The following is a 22744-nucleotide window of genomic DNA, read 5'->3' as shown; positions in this document are numbered from 1 at the left end:
GGCATGGTGCTCCATTAACAATCAGAAGTGAACAAGAAGTTCAGGCCTATAAATAACAGACACACTAGAAAACCAGCTTTACCCCCCACATCTGTCAGGAAAAGGGGAAAAAGAAAGGGGGAAAAGGGAGAACTGCCAAGCTGGCTTGCAGTTACACAATAATTCTTTACCCAGCATATATGTATATATTATATATATATATATATATACACACACACACACACATACACACATTGAACGTTATCTTGACAACATGATGAAGAAAATTTGAGATCTTGCAGTCCATTCCTAAAATAAGCTGTCTGATCCATGTGGATGGATCTGATGTGTGGACACAATTCCCTCTTCTGCTGGTAGTGTGTTACAGTAAGAGCCTTGAAAGCTAATCTCATTTTCTTGTTAGCTTCCAGTCTCTTTATCAGTGCAGATGCGAGACGTCTCGGTACAATCTCACGACTGCAATGAGAATTGGCCAGGAGACAATTCCATTAAGTGTGCCTCCAGCCGCCAAATCAAGCTGCACGCTAGATAATGCTGATGTGCAAGGATTTTTGGGGAATTCTGTAAGCACTGTTCAAGCTGCTGCAGGCTGCAGTACTTGGGGTTTTTTAATGAGGCACACTCTCTCTTTGAACTCTCTATTTCCTTGAAATTTAATTTTCTATTTTCTTTCAAAGTACTTCGCTTAAATAAGAAGGGGCTTTCCCCTAAGCTCCACCTTCATCTTTCACAGCTCTTCAAACCCTGTGGACCATGTTTATCGTCCGACAGATATCTGAAGTGACAAAGCGAACAAGAAATCTCAGTCTTCTTCAAACTCTGCCTGGACACGTCTTACTCTTCACCGCTGAAAGTTTCGTGCAACACTTCCCAGCCATGTCTGCTCCCCTTCCACCCCACCGTCCCTTCCGTCTCTCGATGCTCCCTCACGGAGCTCTTCCAAGCCCACATGGAGCTGCAGGGCTGCGCGGTGCCGCCTCAGGAGCCCCGGCCCCGCCGGCTCCCAGCTCACCAAGGCGCAGCTGCTACAGCCACCCCGAGCCCGCCCAGCGCCTTCGCCCCCGGGGCACCCGGCCCCCGGCCCCGCTGGCTGCGCGGTCGTTTGGGGCTGGGAACCACGAGACAGCCCTTCGATCCCATGGGCCGCAGAGGAGTTGGTCCTACGTGGGTTCCAACGTTACCGGTACTGCAGGAAGCGTTAAAGAAAGCAACAAAAAGGACAAACGAGCGCCGCCGAGGGCTCCGTGTGGCCGAGATCGGGGCCGGGCGGAGAGGCAGGGGCGGGACGCTGGGCGCGGCCGCGGAGGGCCGGGTCGGCAGGACCCGCGCGTGGGCGCCGGGAGGGGCGCGGGGCCGGGCGGGACTCGCAGCCCAGGGCCGGAGCCGGAGTCCGGCTCGGGGCCGCGCCCGCCGGGGAGGTGGCCGGACTCCGTGCCTGCCCCTGGGCTGCGCCGCACCTGGCGCTGTGGGCGTACCGGGAGCGGTCCCGGAGGGGGTGGCCGCGCGGGCTGGTCTGGACCGTCGCTCTTCCCGGGTGCCGTACCCTGCGGAGCCTCGCACTATTACTCCGGGAGCCGCCGTATCGTCAGGCAGGTGCTGCACTGGAGGGCAGGGAGACGCATCTGTTGTGCCTCTGCCCTTTCCCCCCCCTACTTTCCTTCTTTTTTTCCCCCACCTCTTTTTTCTTTCCTTACCTCTTCCCCTCCTTCCCCTCTTTCCTCTCCTCTCACTCTTTCCCCTCTTTCCTCTCCTCTCACTCCCCCCGCCCCCACTTCCCCTTTCTCCTCTCCTTTTTGGTTCCACTTATGTCCTTTTTCTTCTTTCTTTCCCCTGTTCTTCTTACTTCCCTGTTCCCCTTCTTCCCCTGCTTTTTTTCTTTTTTCCTGTCACACCTTCTTTTTTCTTCTTTTGCTGTGTTTCCCCGCTTTTTGTCTGCCTGCCCCGGGACCCTCCGTTCGGCTTTCCCGCGGCAGGGCATGCAGGGAATCCCTGCATGCCCTGCCGGGATTCCCTGCATGCCCTGCAGGCTGTTGCCCTCCGGGCAGGGTGTTGGCTTGGTGGGGAATCTGCTAGCGATAACAGGGTCTAGGGTTCATGATGCTCCTGAGGTGCTGCAGTAGGTTGTGATGCTACAGTATTTTGTGGTGCTTTTTCTCTTCTCTCTCTCTCTTTAACTCAGTGTAACTGGGAAAACCCTGAAAAAAGTTTTTTTTGGTCGGAATAAAAAAAATTTAAAAAGGCTGTTTAGAAGGTTGTAAATAGATTTTTGTGGCCCAGGTTGGGTGAGAGGACTGAGAAAGAGGGCTGACAGGAGGCTCAGTTATGCTCTGGCGCTTTGCCTTCTTTAAGCGTTACTCAGAAAAGTGGACTTCTTTGTGGGAAAAAGGAGGTGTGGCAGCAGGAGGGAATTGCCATTCTGGAGTCTGCTATTTTAAATTTAATTTTTAATGGAATATGAAGTATTTGACCACAGAGCTGGCAAGAATGAGAGTCAGAAATGGCAGTAGGAGAAGAGGGGACAAATGTAGCTTTTCTGTCTTTCAGCTTGATAATCTTTGTGAAAAATAGTCCAGTATTTGTAGCTCAAGTTGGAGGTCACTTAGATTGCTTTTGAAAGTAGGTGTATACAAAAAGAAAATATTTTCTCTCCTCAATGATTAGCTATTCTGCCTATAGTGTATACCAGTTACCAGCATAGTGCTTTTCCTTCAAAATCTGAATTATGTGAAGAAATACTCCCTTCCTGAGGCCAGACGAGCCAAAAATTGCTAAAAAACCTGGTGAATACCTTTGCCAAGTCTGTCTTTATTTCTAACATAAACCAAATGCAAGGCAAACATACAAGCTAAAGATTTACAGTCTATTTGTTGAAAATACTATGTTTACTGAGCAAAATCCTGCTCTCCAATTTCGTTTCCACATTAGAAAACCCACTGCTTGTCTTATTAAAAGAGTTAATTTCGGTTTTTTGAAATCCCTCTTAGTTTTGCTTTGGATTTCAACATAATTCAAAAGTTCTCCCTTTACACTGGTTCATAAGCTCCTGAAAGTGGAAAACACCTATCAACATAGAATTCTGTCCTAGAAAAGGCGAAAAAATGTAGTGCCACAGAAATGTATCCTACCCAGTAGTATAAGTGAAGTAACTTTCAGTGTTAGATTTACTTCCTAGCTCCAGAGACATCACTTTTTGCAATGTGCAGCATTGTTATACATAGGGTAATTGTGGTGCTGTTAGAGGAGCTTAATAAAACAAACTTGGAAAACTGTGATAGAGTGTCTCAGGAAGTTCACTGATGATTCTTTAGCTCACTGATGAACTATAACTGTAGGTATGGCTTTAAAATGCTGGCTTCTCCACATGGCTAAAGAAAAATCTCAGAATATTTTCTATGTTGTGCTTGAAGAGGGATCCAAAAATTTGACAGCTTCTAACTTCTGCCTTCCTTCAGGTTTTATGGATAACCTTTCCTGTCAGTGTGTCCCGTTATGAAATACAGCATTGTCACACGGCAGCCATGAGCAGAACTTTTTATGTGGGCATGGGGAGTGCAGCATCTGCTCTTTCTGGTGATTATAGGTCCTAGTTTAGAATAATGTGAAGAAAATAGGTGCCTGTTTTACCTCGAAGCAGCCAAAGTGTACAAATTACCTTGAGGAACACCGGGCAGTTCTACCGCATGATAAATTAGCCAGCATCAATTGAAAGATTTCATTATTTTTTGTTTTGTGATTTGTACTGTCAGTGTTAGTAACCTTAAGGTAAAACCTATCTTTTTGCCCATATTAAGAGTCACAGGCTTCTTGAGGTAGGAACTGGTTCCTGAATGACTTTGCCATAACATCTTTACTCTCCTTAGCTGAAATTCCTTACTGTTAGCTCTGTGGGGCCTCTAAGGACAGACAGCATTGGAAATAGTAATAAGGCTTTGAACTGTTCTGCAGAAGGTTTACATGATACAGTAGTATAGGAGAGTACTAGAAAGGCTAGTAAAACTGACTGCTTTTTCAATTTACAATCTACATAGAGTGTATGTTTGTGTGAGCGTTACTCATTTTTTGAAACAGAAATGTTTTAGAGAGTAAGATTCCTAACAATTGAATATAATATCTTCAGATAACCTGGAGGTTTGAATTTATTTTCATCTGGTTTTTTTTAGCTCTGAAAAAACAGTTGTCTACTTTTAGCTACTCTGACTATGAATTTCTTTGTAGTGGTGGATGTAGCAGTACTAGTCACTTGTGGAGTTTTGTTTAAAGCCATCTTCCAAGTTGACAAAGGACTATAAATGTGTTAGGGTTTTCTCTGTAAAAAGGGAGTGTATTTCCCTTTTTTATTGTTTTCTTGAGCAACTCTGAGGGAAAAGCATCTACTCCTACAGAGTGTTGTAGGAGTTGCAGACAACTGTGCCCACACGAAACCCTGTTGCATACGATTTCAGAATTAAGAGTGTCATAAAGGCTTATGGTAAGCCAGCTATGTGGCTTATGGCCAGTTCTCGTTTTCACTAAGACCCAAGACTCAATACTACCTACAGAACAAATATGAGTTCTTTGATTCATTGACAGGCATATATCTACTTTCAAGATTATGCTGCTTGGTGTTATGGAAAGCGGAGTAAAATGACTTCTGTGTCTGGCAGATCGATCTGTGTCTGGCAGATCTTTGCAGATGACACTGCAGTCCATGCAGTTGCAGTCTCTCTTTGTGTTTATGCATGTTTGTGTTTATACAAGCTGCTTACTGCTTTGAAAATCAGTTCCTCATCAGAATGAATGTTCTGCATAACTGAATCTGAATGGAAACATGGTAATTGTAGTAACTACAGGATGTGTGTGCTTTGAAGCATCCTGGATATGCCTTTGTAAAATGTTAGGACTTCCCAGAATATCCATCTTCATGGCTCCACTGGCTGGAGAGCTCCCCAGAGGCCGTCTGGTTGAATCTATTGTTGCACCTCTCCTGGCCCAATGTGTGGGTGCCAGAGATGGGAGTGGGGTTGCTCCTTGCACCAGCAGCACATCACGGTGCCGGAGCAGAGGTTGTGCTATGCCAATGGCCAGAGGCTGCTGTCCTGCAATAGCAGTGCCCTGCTGGCTGTGCACCCTCACAAGCATCCTCATTGTAGGACCAGCAGCTCCAGTCCAGCCTGTCTGCACAAAACCTCCATGCTAGCTCTGGTCTCCCTCCAAGCTGTGAAGTGCTATTGTAGAAGTGTTCTGTTTGGTGGGGTTTTTTTCCTTTGTTTTGGAGATTTTGGGTAGTTTTCCTTTTGAAGACCTAGGTTTCTTATGGAATTTTGTGTTTTCTAGAAATCAAGCTGAAATTACCTTGGTTTTGTTTAGTCATACCATACAGTTTGAAGACAGCAATAAAGAATAATTTTGGCAGGAAAGAGGAAAGTGGGCCACTAACTCAGCCTTTGTACCAACTCCCTCAGCTACCAGCAACGGCTGTAAGTTTCCCCTTTTAATGATGACTGCTTCAGAAATACAGATTTTGACTTGAGGAGAAAGCAGTAAAAAAAGGAAGTGGGTCATGTATGTAAATTCTGCAACTGAACCTCAGTTGAGAGCAAACTGAAGGCTGCCAAATAGAGCATTTCCTCCATAGCCTTGCAAACCTTCCTCCACCTCTCCCATAGTGGAAAGTGCTGCCTCTGACAAGGTAATTCTCTAGTGTGCCCACTAAGGCTGTGCAGAGCTAAAGCTTTAGTGATGTTAAAAGCTTAACTGAATGCAGTCTGAAACTATATTAATGAGTGTTCTGGGCTCAGTAAGTGTATGAGATGTATTATGAGATGAAAGGCAACAAATCTTACCCTGTAAAGATCAGCTTTTGTGAATGGGATATGATCTAATTTTAGGACTTTAAAATTTTGAGCATAAGCAAATAGTAACTTACTGTTAAAATTGGTCTGAGGAAGAATCATGCCAGTGAGAGAAATTTACAGGGAAAAAAATTCCACATAAAGATAAGAGCCATGTTAATGTGTAAATGTTTGCATATCTCTCATTTTGGTATAATAAAAATGCTGGGTCTGATTATTCTGAGCTCTGAACAATAGAGGAATTGCACCCAGTTGGGTATACGGCTGGGTCTTTCTGAATGGGATTCTTTATCCTACACTTAACTAAGTTTTATTCTAAAGTGGGAGCGGGAAGGACCTCTTAGCAAGCCTTATTCTTTGAAAATTTTAGAAGGTGAAAACTGGCATGATCACTTTCAATTAAGACCATCTCCCTCCATTGGAACAGTGACAGGTTGGTAATCTCTTGAGTGTGTGTTATTTCTCAATGCTAGTGCTCCTATAAAAACTAAGAATAGGATAAAATAATAGTGCCAACAGCCTAAATAAAGGATTCCAATGTCTATGAGCTAAAGTATCACAAATATAACTGTATTTGAAGTGTACTTTAAGTTCTAGAAAAGTTGTAATCTTTAAGTTTGTTGGCAGAATACAGTAATTGAAGGTTAAGCAGTATCACAGGCTTCATCCTATGAAACTATATACCCAATGGACATTATCACATATTTAGTCTCCTTCCTCTGTTAATTTATTATGCAATGAGTATTGTTTTTGCAGGATTAGATTTACTAGTGAAAACAAGCAGGGCATCAAGCACAAAAGTTCGTGTTAAGTTACAAAGTATGTTAAAACATGTTCTAAATTATGTTGTTGGGTTCAATGTCACATTGCAAATTGAAAGAGAATTCTGGAATTTTCCTTTTAAATTTCTTTTTTAATTCAAAATGCAAGACCTCATTGTTAAAATTTCCCTCTGTGTGCAACCTGCTGTAATTGCATGCTAGCTCACTGGGCTACTTTCTTTAAGTTTTAAGTTTTAAATTTTCTTTCACTTCACTGTACATAAAAAATACTCTGTGAACAAATGTCTGCCTTCCTTAAAATAAATTAGAAATGCAGGATAAAATACTTACAATTGTAATTCGGAAAACTAAGTACACTTCAGTGTAAATAAAACATTTACATGATGCAGTTAGTGACAAATTTGTGACTAGTTTGTGGTCTCTGCCTGCTGTTGGCTTGAAACACAAAATATTTGACTTTAGTACTTCCTGATTCTCATATCTGTGCTAGACACTTGTGCAGTGTTCCACACCTTCCTCCCCTGCTTCCCCCAGTCAGTCTGCAGTGTCATGGGCAAAGTGGTGGACCAATGTGTAGTGCATCCTGGGCAGCATTATTAATGAAAAACTCTGTAATGCCATGCCTCGGTTTCCTAAATGCACCTGTTCTGAGATCTGCAAGTAGCCGCTTAAGAGCCACAGTTTAGGAATTAAAACTTAAAATTATACTGGGGTAGCTTAAAGAAAATAGGGGGAAAATGGAAATTCTTAACACTGAACAACCTATGGCAAAACAGAGCAGTGGACACAATACACACTTATTTTTCTTAAACAGAGTTTCTTACCAGTTTTTCTGAGTAGCTCTTATTCTTAGAGCTATTCAAAAAGTCATTCTGAGGCACTATCTTTTTTCTTGAAAGTAGTAAAAGCATAAGAAGCCTTGTATCTCTCAAGTACTTTGTTTCATAAACTTACAGAGTCACATTTTGGAAGACATTATCTGTAAACTGTGTTGGCTTTTGCAATTAGAGGTTGGTTTGAAATCTAAACCTGCTCTAAATTATTTGGCATAGAATTTGTGATTAGAAGTGGCATCTGAGTAGCAGTATAAGTTATTTAAGGATATCCTGTTCTTGATCAATTTATCTGCATGAGATAGTACTTTAAAAAAAAAGAAAAAAAAGACATACAGTTCTGCAGTGTAGTTTTCTCAACAGCTACAGCTGTAGCTGCTGCACAACTGTAGTGATTCTGTTCACAGAGTACTGAAACAGGAAAAAAGATGCTTAAAGAGTAACAGAACAAACAAAAATTATCTAGTTCTTGTACAGTAAAGTAGAAAATAAAACTGGCTAGAAATCTTGTTGCAATCCAGCACTGCAGCATACCTCCACATAAAAGTAATTGCTGAATATTAAAAACAATTGTGTTTAAATGATGGTAATGCAATATTGCTGTGCACTTGCAGTGACTTGATACAAGTCAGCTTGATATACAGGTTGTAAGTATTGCCTCTTACCTTATAAACCTATTTCAGAAATTCAGTAACAGTTTTTCTCACAACTCTGAAAACTGAGGTGCCCTGCTGTAGTAACTTTTTTCCCTCATCCTTCTCATCAGCTCTTCCCTGGTGGTATTTCAAAGCTTATATGAAGGATGTTGAAGAGACTGTCTCAAATAAAGGTCTTGAAAGGCTGCAGGGACTTCTTTGCTATTGAGAACTAAAGCATGACTGCCATCCAGGAAGTGAGTGGTAAGTCTTAATGGTAAAGAAATCTATGTCAGCCCTGAAGTGAGCATTAAACATTCTTGTCAAGCTCTAAAGCAATGAATTAACAAGAAATACTTGCTTCTCAGTAGTGTATCTGACTTCATTAATTGCTATTTTTTTAAGAAACCTTTTAGTCTAAGAATGACTATCATATTCCATTTTGTTTTAGGATTTTTCCTTCCATTTCCCTGAGAACCTTGCCAAATTCCTGAAAAACAGAATTTTTTTCTGAAGTTGTTGAAGCTCATATGAACAGAGAAGAGGACATTTTTTTTTAGCCCTGCAAGCTACCTGGTTTTTGAAATGCTGAAGAGGAAATTACGGTTTTGCTACAACTCACGCTTCAGGCTTTTCTTGGGTCTAACTCTCATTCTAGTAATAATTTCGGTTTTGAAAGTTAACCAGAAAGAAGACTTCCTAAATCGGAAACATCTGGAGCTAACAAAAGAAGATCCTGTTAGCAATGTTAACTGCACCAAGATTATTGAGGGGGATATAGAAGAAATACAAAAGGTACAGCTTGAGGTATTATCAGTGTCATTTAAGAAACGTCCCAGACTAACAACAGATGATTATATTAACATGACTGCAGACTGTGCCTCCTTCACCAAGACTAGGAAATACATTATGGAACCTCTCAGTGATGAAGAAGCAGAATTTCCAATTGCTTACTCAATAGTGGTTTATCACAAAATTGAGATGCTTGATAGACTTCTAAGATCAATCTATGCTCCACAGAATTTTTACTGCATTCATGTAGACAAAAAGTCTCCAGAATCCTTTTTTGCTGCTGTGAAGGGAATAGTCTCATGTTTTGATAATGTCTTTATTTCCAGCCAGTTAGAGAGTGTGGTATATGCTTCATGGAGCAGAGTGCAGGCAGACATTAACTGCATGAAAGATCTCCACAGAAGAAGTTCAAACTGGAAATACCTAATAAACCTATGTGGTATGGACTTTCCTATAAAGACCAACAAGGAAATAGTAGAGAAATTAAAAGCCCTTAAGGGTGAAAACAGCTTGGAAACAGAAAAAATGCCTGTTTATAAAGAAGTAAGATGGAAGAAACACCATGAGATTATTGACGGTAAAATAAAGAACACAGGCATAGACAAACAACTACCACCTCTCAGTACTCCGGTTTTTTCTGGCAGTGCCTATTTTGTAGTTAGCAGGAGCTTTGTAGAATATGTACTAGAAAACAGCAAAATACTTAAGTTCATTGAGTGGGCGAAAGATACTTACAGCCCAGATGAGTACCTGTGGGCAACGATTCAGAGAATCCCTGAAGTCCCAGGCGCGTTTTCTTCCAGTGACAAGTATGACGTTTCTGACATGAATGCCCTGGCCAGGTTTGTCAAATGGCAGTACTTTGAAGGTGATGTGTCCAAAGGTGCACCCTACCCACCGTGCAGTGGAGTTCACATTCGCTCTGTTTGTGTTTTTGGAGTAGGGGACTTGAACTGGATACTACGAAACCACCACTTATTTGCTAATAAGTTTGACACTGATGTCGACCCTTTTGCAGTGAAATGCTTGGAAGAGTATTTGCGACACAAAGCTCTGTATCTGCAAAAGAACTGAAATGTGTGCTGCTGTTAGGAAACATAAGTACAGATATTCTACTGCAATGTACTTTATTGTGTTACAGCAGTCATGGTGATGCTGATAATGGGTATAATGACTCTCACCATGTTGGTGTGGTGCTGCTCCTGCCCTGCCCTGTCCATGGACGAGAGGGAGAAAACATGTCTTGAGTATGCCTTGTGGCACACTGAAGTTTGGAACTTTAGGTACAAAATCAGACAGCAGGAAAGCCAACTATTTGGAATATTTATTATCTAGAAGGTATAATTAATGGACTTCCTTTGGCTAAACTGTTTTAAGCCATAGAAAATGCATGTTGTTCATAGTTATTCTCAAATTTTTTTTTCCCATGAAGGTAATGATAACTGGAAAGAGAAAGATGAAGGGCTGGGGTACAAAGCAGCTGGACTGCATTTCATACTGAATACTAAAAGATCTCAGGAATATAACATTAGAAGTTATCTAAAAGCTATGCAAAAGGGGATATGCAAAGCCAGCTGTTACCATTTTACTTAGATCTGTTTGCTGCAGTTCTGTTACATGTAATTCTTAGTCCTCCTGAAAATTTTGTCTTCAGCATGGAGTATTAAAGAATTCAAATCTTTTGTATTCTTAAAGCACCCTGATATTGTGATATAAAGTTAATACACTAGTTTGTAATTACATCTTCTCAGGGAAACTTCAGTTTTGTGCCTAATGAGATTTAGAATTGTATCTTTACATTTCTTACTCTATAGGGAGTTTTGCTTTTGTATCCAAAATCGATGAAGTTTCTGAAAAACTTAAAGAACTGCAGTAGCGTCTAAATATTACTGATGGAACTGCTGGTTTCTGCTTTCTGTCAAGCTCAGCTTGCATTCCAGATTATTTTAATACTAAGTCCGGAAAAAATAAAATTATTTTTTTAAATGATATTGTCTCTTCCTACAACTGAAGTCCTCTCTGAAAATATCACAAATAATTCCTAATGATGAAGGCTGAAGATATTTTTCCATGTATGACTGAAGTTTCCATATGACTGTAGTTTTCCATACATGACTGAAGATAAGCCCTACCTTACATCCATATGGTCATTTGTTCATGTGTCTGTGCTTGTTTAGGTTTGACTTGTTCATCTGAATTTCAATTCTAATAATTTAGCTGCTGCAGTGTGGCACAGAAGCTTGGGGATAAAAGATGAGGACACTGTGAGGGATAATATTATTTCCTTCTGCATCAGTTCAGGTTTGTCATGCATAGTTACTGCCAGCTGTCTCATTCCTGAGATGGCAGTGGAATTCATTACAAGTATTAGAAAATGGCAAAACAGACTAAATTTTTTTAATTGCAGCATGTATTTCTTACAAAGGCAGTTCGTTCTGAAGTTTTTCTTACTTGAGCATTAACATAAGGGACTGCTTGCTGTTGATCATGGAAACAGCTAGGGAGGCAAGCAGTTTAATCTGAAATGGATTAAAATGGCCTGTTTTTGCCAACCTCTGTCTTCAGAGCCATCTGAACGTTGTTCAGGGAGTCTTCAGAGACTTTCATAATAACAGGTAATTAAAGCCTGTGAGCAATGCAGTTGAGGGAAATACCCCATCTGCCCCAGCCTCTGACTTTTCTACAAGAATGCTCTTGCCAACAGTTGTGCTTTACCACCTTTGCACAAGCAACAACAAACTTCACTGCATATAGTACTGGGAATTTCTAGGAAGTCTTTTTTAGTAGAAAGCAGTTTTTAAGGATTTGCATCTAAAAACAACGTACATGAGTATCTTCTATGATACCAGAACTGCTGACTCAGTTGCTTGAAATCTTGTCAGTCAGAGGATCTTTACCTTACCTCTTTCAGCCTGTTTTGTACTTAGTCATTTGTGTAACACCCTGTCTGTATTTCTGTTGTTAATAGTACTACTGCTATAGGTGGCGAAGATGCTGCTTGTACTGTTTAAATGGAGTCAAGAGAAAATCTTGTGTACAGAAGGAAAAGTAAGAGAGCATAGCTGTTTAGGATACATTTGCCATAAGATAAGGAAGAATTTCTTCTGGGAAAACTGAGCTACAAAAAAAAAACCTCTAAAACTGACTAGAGAAGAGTCACCCTGCTCTGATAGAATTTAAATGCCCAAGTCACATACCCTGCTTACACCAGCCTTCACACCATGATCCTATCATCCTGTGGGCAGCTAGGAGGGAAACTGGTTTGCATTCTGCCTACTGAATAGCTTTTTTTTTTTTTCTTTCTTCTTATATTTCTTTTTTTAAATTTTTTTTCTGTGGTTTAAAGCTGGTTCAGTTTCTCAGTTCAGCTCACCACCATTGCTGGGAAGCAATGAGTAGCCACTGAAATTGTTGCTGAAGTACCATGTATGCTACTGAAAGTCCTCTAATATAATTTAATTTTCCATAGCAGAGCTTTCTAAAAGAGCTCAGTGCATTGAAGACACTACATAAGGATTTTGAGTGGCATTAATAATAATAAGTATTTACTTGGTTTACTGATGATAACTTTGGTAACAAAGTATCCTGTAACACTAAGGATCACCCGGCTAAAAGCCTTTAGGATCAAAGGGTGATTTGATCCCAGAAACACAATACTTGTGCTTTTATCTCTTGCCTGCCTGAAGTTTGGTTTGACAAGGGAGCATGTGTTTGGATCTTGCTCCTTCCTATCGAGCACAAGAAAAAATGACAGAAAACCTACAGCACTGCAGTTATAATCAAGGACCAGTTAGATCACCATTACTTGGTGCATTTTCAAGTGGTCTGACAATTAAAAATTGACCTAGGTCATAACATGAATGCAATACAAGATAAAAATGAAAGAAGAGGTCACCTGCTTCAACATACAAATACTATGCTGAGCAGGAGGATTTAATCCCTCCAGATTCAGCACTGTTGCCAGTTCTGAATTGCTGCATCAGTCATTAAAAGTAATAAACATGATTTAATATAACTTCTGCCACAATACTTCACTTTTTAGATTTCTGTCTGCTTTTTTTGAAAATGATAGTGGTGGTTTTCTTTCAGTCATAGAATAACTAGAAGAGCTGATATTGTAGGGAGTACCTCTTCAGTCAACTTAAATAAGGAAAATTTTGTAATGTAAAATGGTTTCCAAATTCCAGCTAGCAATACCATTCATTGTTAGCTTAATGTTTCAGTAATCTAGGTAAGTTTCCACAGTTTTCAAATTATCTTCTTTTCAGTTGATCATTTTAGTGCATTTTAATGCCCTAGACTATAGTGTGATAAATTACCAGTAATTTGCTTTTGACAGACACCAGCCTTCCAGGTGCCTTAACAGACATGAAAAGCAATAACCTTTAGATTAGGGTTTTTTATTTGAAATCAAGCCAGCAGACTTTTTACGGATATACTTACTCAGTTTCTAAGAATCCAAATAATCTGATCTTTTAAGTTATTTCAAGACATTACTATATCTTTCTGGAATATGTATCCTAATTCTTTTGTTTTGTAGCTGAAATGAGTTGGTTTTGCATACATTCTTGGCATACAGATACTAGTTTGGATATTTTTTCTTCTTGGCTCCCCCTTCCTCCCTCCCCCCCCTCTTTTTTTTTTCACCTGTTTTTTTACCCCCTTCCATTTTCTGGATCTGACAGTTCTTCCTACAGATGTCTGTGCTTGCATCATTGTCTGCCTTATTTGCTGTGCCTTATGTACAGCATCTTCAAAGTGGGAAATTCTCTGTTCAGTGCCCTCATTTAAATACTATGCCTCTCAAACTGAGCTTTGCTGTTGGAGTCTTAAACATGGTTGCATTCTTCTAGGATCTGCCAGTATTTGTTTTAGTTTGTCTGTTTTCTGTACGTATAATAGAGCTTGACAATAAAAAGTTAAGAACACAACCAAATCATTGAAGTAAAACAGTATATTTAAAAATACATTGTTTTCTTCAAAAAACCTGAAGTTTTTGAAGTTGCTTAAGGAAATTACTAATCTGTGTAAAAGATGAAAAAAATTCTGCTAAGGACATGTCAGGATGAGCCTTGAGCAGATGCCATCTTTTAAAATCCATATCACCTACTCCAAGACAGGATGCTAGAACTCTTTTCTCACAGATGCAACTCCTTTGGACTTGGAAACGTAGCCTTCTGGGAGATCTAGTCACATACAACTAAGAGTGTTTTATTCTGTACCATGAAAACATATTAATCTTGCATATCTTATTTTTTTTTAATTTTTCAGAGATATGATCCCCTTAATTCTCTCATTTAAACAAGTGATATTTCAGAAATCTTTTAGCGGAAAATACTTAATTACAAAAATCTTCAATATCTTTGATGAAGGTAATTTGTCTACCATCAAAACCCTTTATCTCTTTTCCTTTCCTTTGGTACACATAGTGGTGGGGAGCAGAAATATTCATAAGGCTTCGAAAGAGCAGAAATATTCAAAAGGCTTTACTGACTGGTGTGTGATAGGAAAAGTGAAAACTGTGGCTTAGCATCAACAGTTGTGACTGAGTCTTTAGTATATTTTGGAAAGAGCTGTGTGAATTGCATTAGTGATGCTGGAAATAGAGATTCCCCAGTGTTGATGTGAAATCATGTTAGTATGGAAAATGTACTGGAAGAGTGCACATGACAGGTCTGCTGTCATGGTAATGTTCATAATCTCATTTAACAACAGACTGTTGTTAATTAAACGTGTTGCTTTCACTCGGCAGTTAAATTACCCCTTTGAACCACTAGATTACTAGGATGATTTTGTAATACCTCATCTACAATCAGGAGTTGAAATGCTGTTGACCTTAATTTTGAGTTAGTCCGAGCCACCCTTTAAGCCTTTTCAAGTTCTGCAGAAATAGCAAACCTGTTTTTAACAACACACCTAGCAGTGATGTTACCCACGTGGCACGTCTTTGCTGGGCATGCAGAACAAGGAGGTGCTCTTAAGAGTTAAAGTATGAAAAGCCTTGTAAGCCTTGCATACTGGCACCTTCAATTCCTGTTGCTACAAGGGCTTTGCTTTTACACCAGAGCAAACCCAGGTGAACCTAAATTGTGACAGTGAGACCAAAAGCATTTATTCTTTCTGCTGTGCCTGTGGGCACTGTAGCACTGAGCAGCTGCTGCCTGTGAGATATATAAATCCTCAGCAAAGAGACAGCAGTGTGAGAGCAATGAAAAAATAAGTATCCAGACTCTACAATAATTTATATCTTCTCCAAGCATTTCTAATAGAAGGCAAAATACAAGTACCGCACATATTCTTCCCTCCCTCTTTTCTTCCTTCCTCCCCACTAAATTCAAATAGCTGCTATGCCAGGAAACCCTGCAAATAAAATATTTCACTGAGATAATGTCCCTGCTCCCCAGGGCAACGGACCTTTGGAGAGCTCTTGTTCTCTTCAAATGACCAAAATCAGAAGGGCCAACGAGAAACTTCACTTTGTTTTCACAGCAATTACTCAAAGCATTTTCCTTTGCTGGTTTTTAAACATTTCTGCCTGCTTGTGTAACTAAGGGCACAGAGAAGGAGTTCTGTTCCTCCAGTCTCAGTATCTCCAGTCTCCTGGGCTTCCCCCTCCCTTAAAACACAAGACTTCTACCACCTTTGCCTCCTTCAGAGTTTCCTACCTTCTTTTCTCCTCCTGCCATGATCTGTGAAGAGAGGACACGTGAAAGAAACACTAAGAGACCTTCTAAACATTGCTTCAGCTGGCCAAGGTACAAAGTGAAGTTTCAGAGAAACTAGTTTCAGATTAATTAGATCTAGCATGTGGGGGGTGGCTCTGTTTCTCAACTCGGTAGCTATTTTTAGCTATTTAATTTTTTAGTAAATTCAGCATCTCAAACCCTCTTAGAATAATTGCTTTTATATGTCTGCCTTTTATTTGGCAAACTACATTCTGCTAGGATTTATTTTTGAAGTCATGTTGCTTTTACCTATTAATGCAGTCAATATATAGAGAACTTGACCTTGAAGGTTGAATTTTTACTAGTAGCCTGAAGAATCTTCAGAAAATTCTGTATCTGCCAGACTGGCAGTGCAGCCATGTAATTCATGTATTCAGTTAATTTGGATGAAACTATGAGAACACAAACCTATTTCCATCAACTGAGCATCTTTCTAGCATTAAAATAGTCACACATAGCAATTTTTTAAATGTGGGAAATCCTCCATAAGGCTACTTTCACAATCTTAAGATGAATAACACAGACTGGAACAGTCTTTCAAAAAATTGGAAGTATGCTAAGAGCAGAAAACACTGAAAAGAAAGTGACAGTCAGAGCAGAACAGAATGACAGTCAAAATACCAGAACACTTTACATAGCTCTTTCCAAGATGCTACAGTCACCAGTTGCTTTACAGCCAGTGGAGGTTAAAAAGCAAATTTGAACCAGCTGCTCGAGGGAGGGCAGTGATTTAGTGACAGATGATGAGGTACTTGGTGACTTTCAAGTGAGCTGTCAACCCACCCAGCTGGTCTGCACCCAAGGGTGCTGAGGATGCTGTCTGCTATCCTCAAAAGGCTGTTCTCCTTCAGCTCTGATGAATCACAGAGACTGGAGAAGGCCCCAGATGGCCAAGGTAAAACAGATGTCATACCCATCTAAAGGAAGTGGAACAATCTAAAGAACTACAGGCTGATTGTCTCATTTTCAGCCCCTGGGAAAGCCATCTCTGAAAGAAAAACCCTTAGGCAAGTACAAGCACACCAGGCAGAAGATGGAGACTAAGTGATGCCTGATCTGATGGTCACCTATGACAAAATGACTGGGTTTGTGGATGAGGCAAGCGTAGTAGATGATGCTGCCCTGGTTGTACATGACTAAGACTTCAGCAGACACTGTGAGGAAAGGCAGCAAGCTGGACTGGAGGAGGGCAGCTTTGAGGTGTCTCTGCCCACAGGGAGGTTACCAGGGGCTAGGATTTTTTTACAAGAGTTGCCACAAGTAGAAACAGGAGTTTTCAGCTACAGAAAGCAGGCCTCAAGAATTTCCATGGCAGGATAACTAACACTGGGACAAGCTACCTGGAGAGGCTGTATGTACCATCTCTGTACTTCATGGACTTCAAACCCCAGTGAGACAAAGCCCTGAGCAACCATGTCTGACCCCACAGCTAAGCCTGTTTGTTGAGTTTGGAGACCTGCTGCACTCCACATGATTCCATATAACTGTTTTCCTATATTCTTCCAGTAGTTATACAGTTACAAAACCACCCCAGAGAAGCAAGAGCCGAAGAAAAATATTTTCAGAGTCAGATAACCTATTACTTATGAACCAAATGTTTTAAATAATATGTAATACCAGAGGTTTGCAGTAACTCATTTTTCCATGTTGCACATATCCACTTTGTCACCCCCCAAGTATCAGTCCCCACAAAGTCCCAGCATATTGGTTTTCACCTGTTGTCTTATTTTTAACTCAGTGTTCCTTTCACAAGAATACTGCCATATCTGTCTGGGGTTAAATTTGGTCAAATGATTGCTTAGATGAATGACAGTTTCACTCAGAGAGGCCCAGGGTGCTTGCTACATGTGATGTGATGGTGTCTCCCCATACTGGCAGTCACATTTCAGAGGCTCACATAGATAGCCCAGTTGAAGCAGGGTATTTTTTGAACAATGTAAACACATAGCACTTTCTGGTTCTCTTGTAACTTTCTGGCTTTGCTCACACCGCCAAATGAAGTCACAAACTAATCCATTTGTGGGATACAACAATGGGATGATAGGAAATATTTCCTCACTCTTTCTTGGAGTGCAGTTAGAAGGAAAATGAGTCTGCACTTGTACAAATCTCACTTGGACATGAACAGGAATCTGCACAAGCAAGTCAATCTTCTATATATGTCTTTAAGAAGGTATTTGGCTTTTGGCTACTTACGTGTTGTTAGTAGCTATAATGATGAAGTTGTTATTTCATCAAAGTAGCTGTGATAATGAACTGTAGGAAAGCAATTCTGTTTTGTGTAATTATTTTCATGTGTACTCCATCTTGCTCCAGAAGGTCTGTATGTCTGGACTTGCACTTTTATAAACAACTGTAAGAAAGGCTAGATACTTGCTTGATTGTGTAGCTTGCTCTCTCTTTGGACAGAAGCTGGTGCATAAACTAGTTTAGCCTGAGAAACCACATTATAGAGACCTTTGATGGGAATTTACTATCTGATATATAGTCTAACAATCTCAAGGAAAATCTTGTCATAAAGTCTGTACATCTGAATACATCAGCGGTGGTATTATTATTTATATAAAGGCATTAGGGTTATAGTAGTATAAATGGCTTTTGGCTGAAGGCAGTATTTGGTTAATGTTTGTTAAGTGCTACTCTCTTTAACTGCTGGGTTAAAAAAAAGGAAAAAAAAATCCACCAAAATTATTTCAGTTTCTGCTGAGTGCTCTGTGTCATTTGTTGGCAAAGGTAATGGAAGGAAAAATATCAGCAACAAAAAGTGACCATGAAATGTTTTTTTAAAATTAACAGCATTGGCTCAAATTTTCTTTCCCATATTTGTTACTGCTAGAATAGTAGGAAAGGACTATGATAGAATACATATTTCATGCTGTTAGCCTAGGCCAATTCTTAAAAAGAAATGAAAGCACCTAATGTACACAATACTTATGTTCAAAATTGCATCCATACCCCACCATACCTCAAGTTAGAGGCATCATGTTTGCCTCACCATCTTATATTTGCTCTATGATCCTTCACATGTGCATTTACACATCTCCCATCTGGCTTAGCCCATACTGCACAGCCCAGCAGCTGATTAGTTTTAAAGTTTGCACAAAGACATATGCTGAAAGCACACTCAGAAGGCTTTCCTTTTCTTCCCCTCCCTGTGTGAGAACAGCACACACATTCATTTTTTGAAAAGAATGTGAAATACATGTTGCTGTCTACACCAGAACTTGATCTCTTCACTGAAGAAGTCAGCAGTTCTGTAATTCCAAGTGGGTTAAAGACAAATCCTTCTCCATACTCTCCACTGCCTTGGCCAGCCCCATGCAGTTGGTAATCTCCTCTGCTGGCTGTTCATGAAGTTTACCGTAGCTTTGTGTGTAATCTCAGATAGGGAATCAGGCACATAATGCCAACATCCCTTTGGGAAAACATTTTAAATGCAGCCCACTGTGTACATCTTCACTGATGTTTGCAGATCTTTGCAGATACTGCATGCTATTTACATTTTGTAACTGCTAAGGAGGAAGCGTCACTGTGCTCCTCTGATACCACATTCCTTTAATCTTTCTCTGAGGTTGTGGCACAAACCAATCAATATCAGAGGCCCACTGCTAAGCTGGAAGGGTGGCTCAGAGTGATGGCAAGTCTCAAGGACTGACATCTGAAGAATGCCAGGCAGGAGAAGTCAGGAAAACACAACAAAGCAATGCAAGTTATCAAACTCAAAAAGCTGAAGCAAATAAACCTCAGCTGGAGAAAAAAAACCAACCTTCACTACCCTCCCTTTTAAACATCTCTAGTTACCAGACAGAAGATCCTCCATCTTTATTTTTAAAATGGCAAAATAATAATGGTAGAATAAATTTTCAGACTTGGTGTTAAAATCTGCAAATAAGGATTAGGCTGTTGGATAAAACACTCTCAAATAACACTGAAATATATGTCAAGAGGCCCTTGGCATTTTTCCTCACAGTATTTATTCCAATGCTGCAGTTCAATATGTAAATCCTGGTTCAGAGCTGCTCAGTCCACATTATCACATTATTTCTGCCATACAGGGAGTCCAGCTGCTGGGCAGATTTGGGACTCTGCTGCCATCCAGTTCTACAGTGTATTTTATGGAGGTTCACATGGTATATTTTTTGTTAGACAGAGTACATCAGCAGAGGCTTGCAAAACATAGTGACTTCTAGGGAAATTGAAATTATCTACATTAACTTAGAGACCAAAAATGTCTTAAAAATAAGCTTTGAAAAGCAGAACTAGTGATGAGACTCTGCTTAGCAGAGCAGCACTTGCTGTACTTGCTTTTTTCCACACAGCAGGGAGATGGTAAGAAGGGACAGAGAATTCAGTGTTAGATGTGAAGTAGTGAAGTGGCTAGGGAAGCCCATGAAAACCTTGGGAACACAAAAGTATAGAAAAGAAAACGGCACAGATCTGTTCACTTTTTCTGGAGTCCTGGCAGCAGACCCACTGAGTGGACACATAGTGAGGGGAAAAAGAAGGAAAAAAAATCCTCAGTATGACTTTTTGCTGGAGTTAAATATTAACTTGTCCAGAGGAAGTAAAAGGCAGCAAAATAGCACACGGTTATTGATTTCAGAGTAACTTTATCCAAGCACCCTACTGTGGCCAGTGTAAAGTAAACAAATGGGAAGACAGACCACTTCCTCCAAAGAAATTACATAAAAAAAAAAAAAATTTAAAAAAAAAAATCACAGGGCACTGCACTAAAAGGTAAGGGACGTGAAGAATATATTTTGTTATACTGAGAAAAACAGAATGAGAAAATAATGTATAATAAAATCATAAATAGACTGGAACTAGAAAAATAGGAAAAAACCCAACAACCCCAAACCAGGAAAACAGGAAGGCTGACAAAAGGAGGAACAAAAAAATATAGTAAGAAAAAAAAATGGCAGGATATGGTAGAAGACACTGTTCCAATGAAATTTTGACATTTTAAGTTGTCTATTCTGTCTTTACCCATCCTGTCCACCACAGCAGTGGTGAAGCATTATAAATGACTTGATATTGTACTTGTGGGAAACTGCCAGTTTTGACTGGGACACCACTGCTGATTTAGGAGCAGCGATTCACACCACAGCTCTGGTGCATCACACCTGGCGGGTGCTGCATGCCAGGCTGGTGGTCAGAGCCACTCCGTGCCATGTCAGTGTGCCACACACCTTCCTCCACCACAGCCTTTGTGTGGTGCTGGAGGGGCCTGTGGGCAGCTCCCACTCAGCACTGTTGGTAAAGACCTGCCTTTTAACAGGGCACAAGAAATTCTGTGGAGAATTTAATTTCTTTTTTGACCGTAGAAATGATGAATATAGTTGCTTTCTCGTTAGGAAATCCTGCAACAGCTTGGATGACTGCCAGGGGTGACTTGCTTGCTCTCTGTGTCATAAATAGGGTCTGTGGAGTGTCTTGCTAAGAAATACCATTTTGAATGATATCTTACAAGATCTCTGAGTGGCTTTTTTCTTATGGGGATGGCAACAGACCTGCACCTCCAAGGCAAAACCAGAAGCTCTAAGTGAAAATCACTCTAAGGAACTAAAATCAGCACATAGTTAAAAAACTAAAATATAATCAAGCTAAAATCTTTCCACTAACCTCCCCAAAACAACTAACACCATCTCCTCTCACCTGCAAAGTAGTATGCATGCATTCAGTATAAATGACATCAGGCAGTGTAAAGAGATTTGGCAGTAAAGTGAAATAAAATCTTTTTTACAGGCACCAGGGGCTTCTCCTCCCTGGAAATTTAAACTTCTAGCTTGCCTAAAATGAAACAACTGTTTGGGAAAATCTTTCCTGGTGGAAAATTAATTCAATGTAAAAATGCCTTTGTACTTTTTAGAATCTAATTCTGAAACAAGCCCATCCACACTGACTTCTACTAAACAAACAAGTCTGAGATAGCTTCACAAACAGATAAATGCAGATCAGGATGCTCATCTCCATCTGACAGTTGAAAGAACAGGAAGTTAAGCATCACACATCAATCATCTTAAACAATTACATATCTCTTGCACAAAGTCCTATCCCAGTGTTTTCTCACAAATCATGCATTATCTTGTTTAACCCGTAACAGGAAGTCCTCTGGTATTTTTGTAGCACCCACTTGGTCTGATCTTTGGGCCTAAAAGTAAAATAAATTGAATTTTTGTGTTTACTACTACCAGACAGCTAAGAATGCTTTTCTTCATTTGGGTGAACCTGCCCTGTTTACCACAGCGATTTATGAAATGCTGTAACCCAGACATTTCTGTCATGAGACACACAATCACTATAACTAGCATTAGAATAGATTCCAGAGAGAATAGATTCAGAAGCAGTACATGGAGATCAAACTACATTCTATGTTTATACTACAAGAAAACAATTTTATCCTCTGTAACCTCAGCACAGGGGTGATTTCAAGATGTCACTCCAAGGTTAATGAGTACAATAATATTTAATATAATAATAAGATATATAATAAGAAGAGTACAAACCAGCCCCAGCAAAGACTTGAATCAGTGCAAGAGATCTCAAGATTCCTTCCTATTGCATATAGATATGGAAATGCACTGTCATAGCAAAGCAGGACTGAGGGAGAGTTGTGGGGAATAGCAACACTGCCCTAGTCCTCCTGCTACTGCCAGCTCTGCAGATTTAGCCTCCAGCTTTGGGTGAGGCGACTGCCTCCCAGCACAGTGGTCTCCTGGGGCTGCACACAAGTTTGATGGTGGTCAGTCAGGCACAGGGGGCACTGGAGAAACACTCAGTGACCTTGTCCCCGGGGGCAGCCAGAGGGGAGAGTGAACAGGGATGAGGCAGGAGTGCCCCAGGCTGGGGAACAATGTGCTTTGTATTTTTTCTGCATTTTATGCTGAGTTACTCTTGGTGTGATGGTTAAGATTGATTTCAGCTATCTCCACTCAAAAATGCACATATCTTGTTAGATTTAAAAATCAGAGAGTTCTAGATATCTTAACAACTAGTTTAAGCCAAACAACCAAACATATTTTAATTCGTGTATCACAGTGCTTTTCTCTGCTAGGCTTGCTAATCTTTAACAGTAGCATTGCCACAAGGATTGCAGAGTTGTACATTCTTGTAACCACAAGTAAAGATATGTTAAAACCCACTGAA

The 22744-nt window shown here is 40.3% G+C and overlaps 1 protein-coding gene across 2 annotated transcripts; it reads left to right on the top strand.

Moving 5' to 3' along the window:
• Positions 1-1380: 1380 nt before the first annotated feature.
• On the top strand, positions 1381-10862 carry GCNT1 (glucosaminyl (N-acetyl) transferase 1). Of its 2 annotated transcripts, XM_050987183.1 has the most exons (3): positions 1381-1593; positions 8213-8345; positions 8533-10862. In XM_050987183.1, exon 3 carries the CDS (start codon positions 8667-8669, stop codon positions 9945-9947), a length of 1281 nt encoding a protein of 426 aa, XP_050843140.1. In that variant the 5' UTR covers positions 1381-1593; positions 8213-8345; positions 8533-8666; the 3' UTR covers positions 9948-10862. The 2 variants fall into 2 exon arrangements, with proteins under 2 accessions (XP_050843140.1, XP_050843141.1); XM_050987184.1 differs by lacking the exon at positions 8213-8345.
• The last annotated feature ends 11882 nt before the right edge of the window (positions 10863-22744 follow it).

This window comes from Serinus canaria, chromosome Z (genome assembly GCF_022539315.1).
Source record: "Serinus canaria isolate serCan28SL12 chromosome Z, serCan2020, whole genome shotgun sequence".
NCBI classification, from domain to species: domain Eukaryota; kingdom Metazoa; phylum Chordata; class Aves; order Passeriformes; family Fringillidae; genus Serinus; species Serinus canaria.
This window is presented reverse-complemented; position numbering and strand designations above follow the sequence as displayed.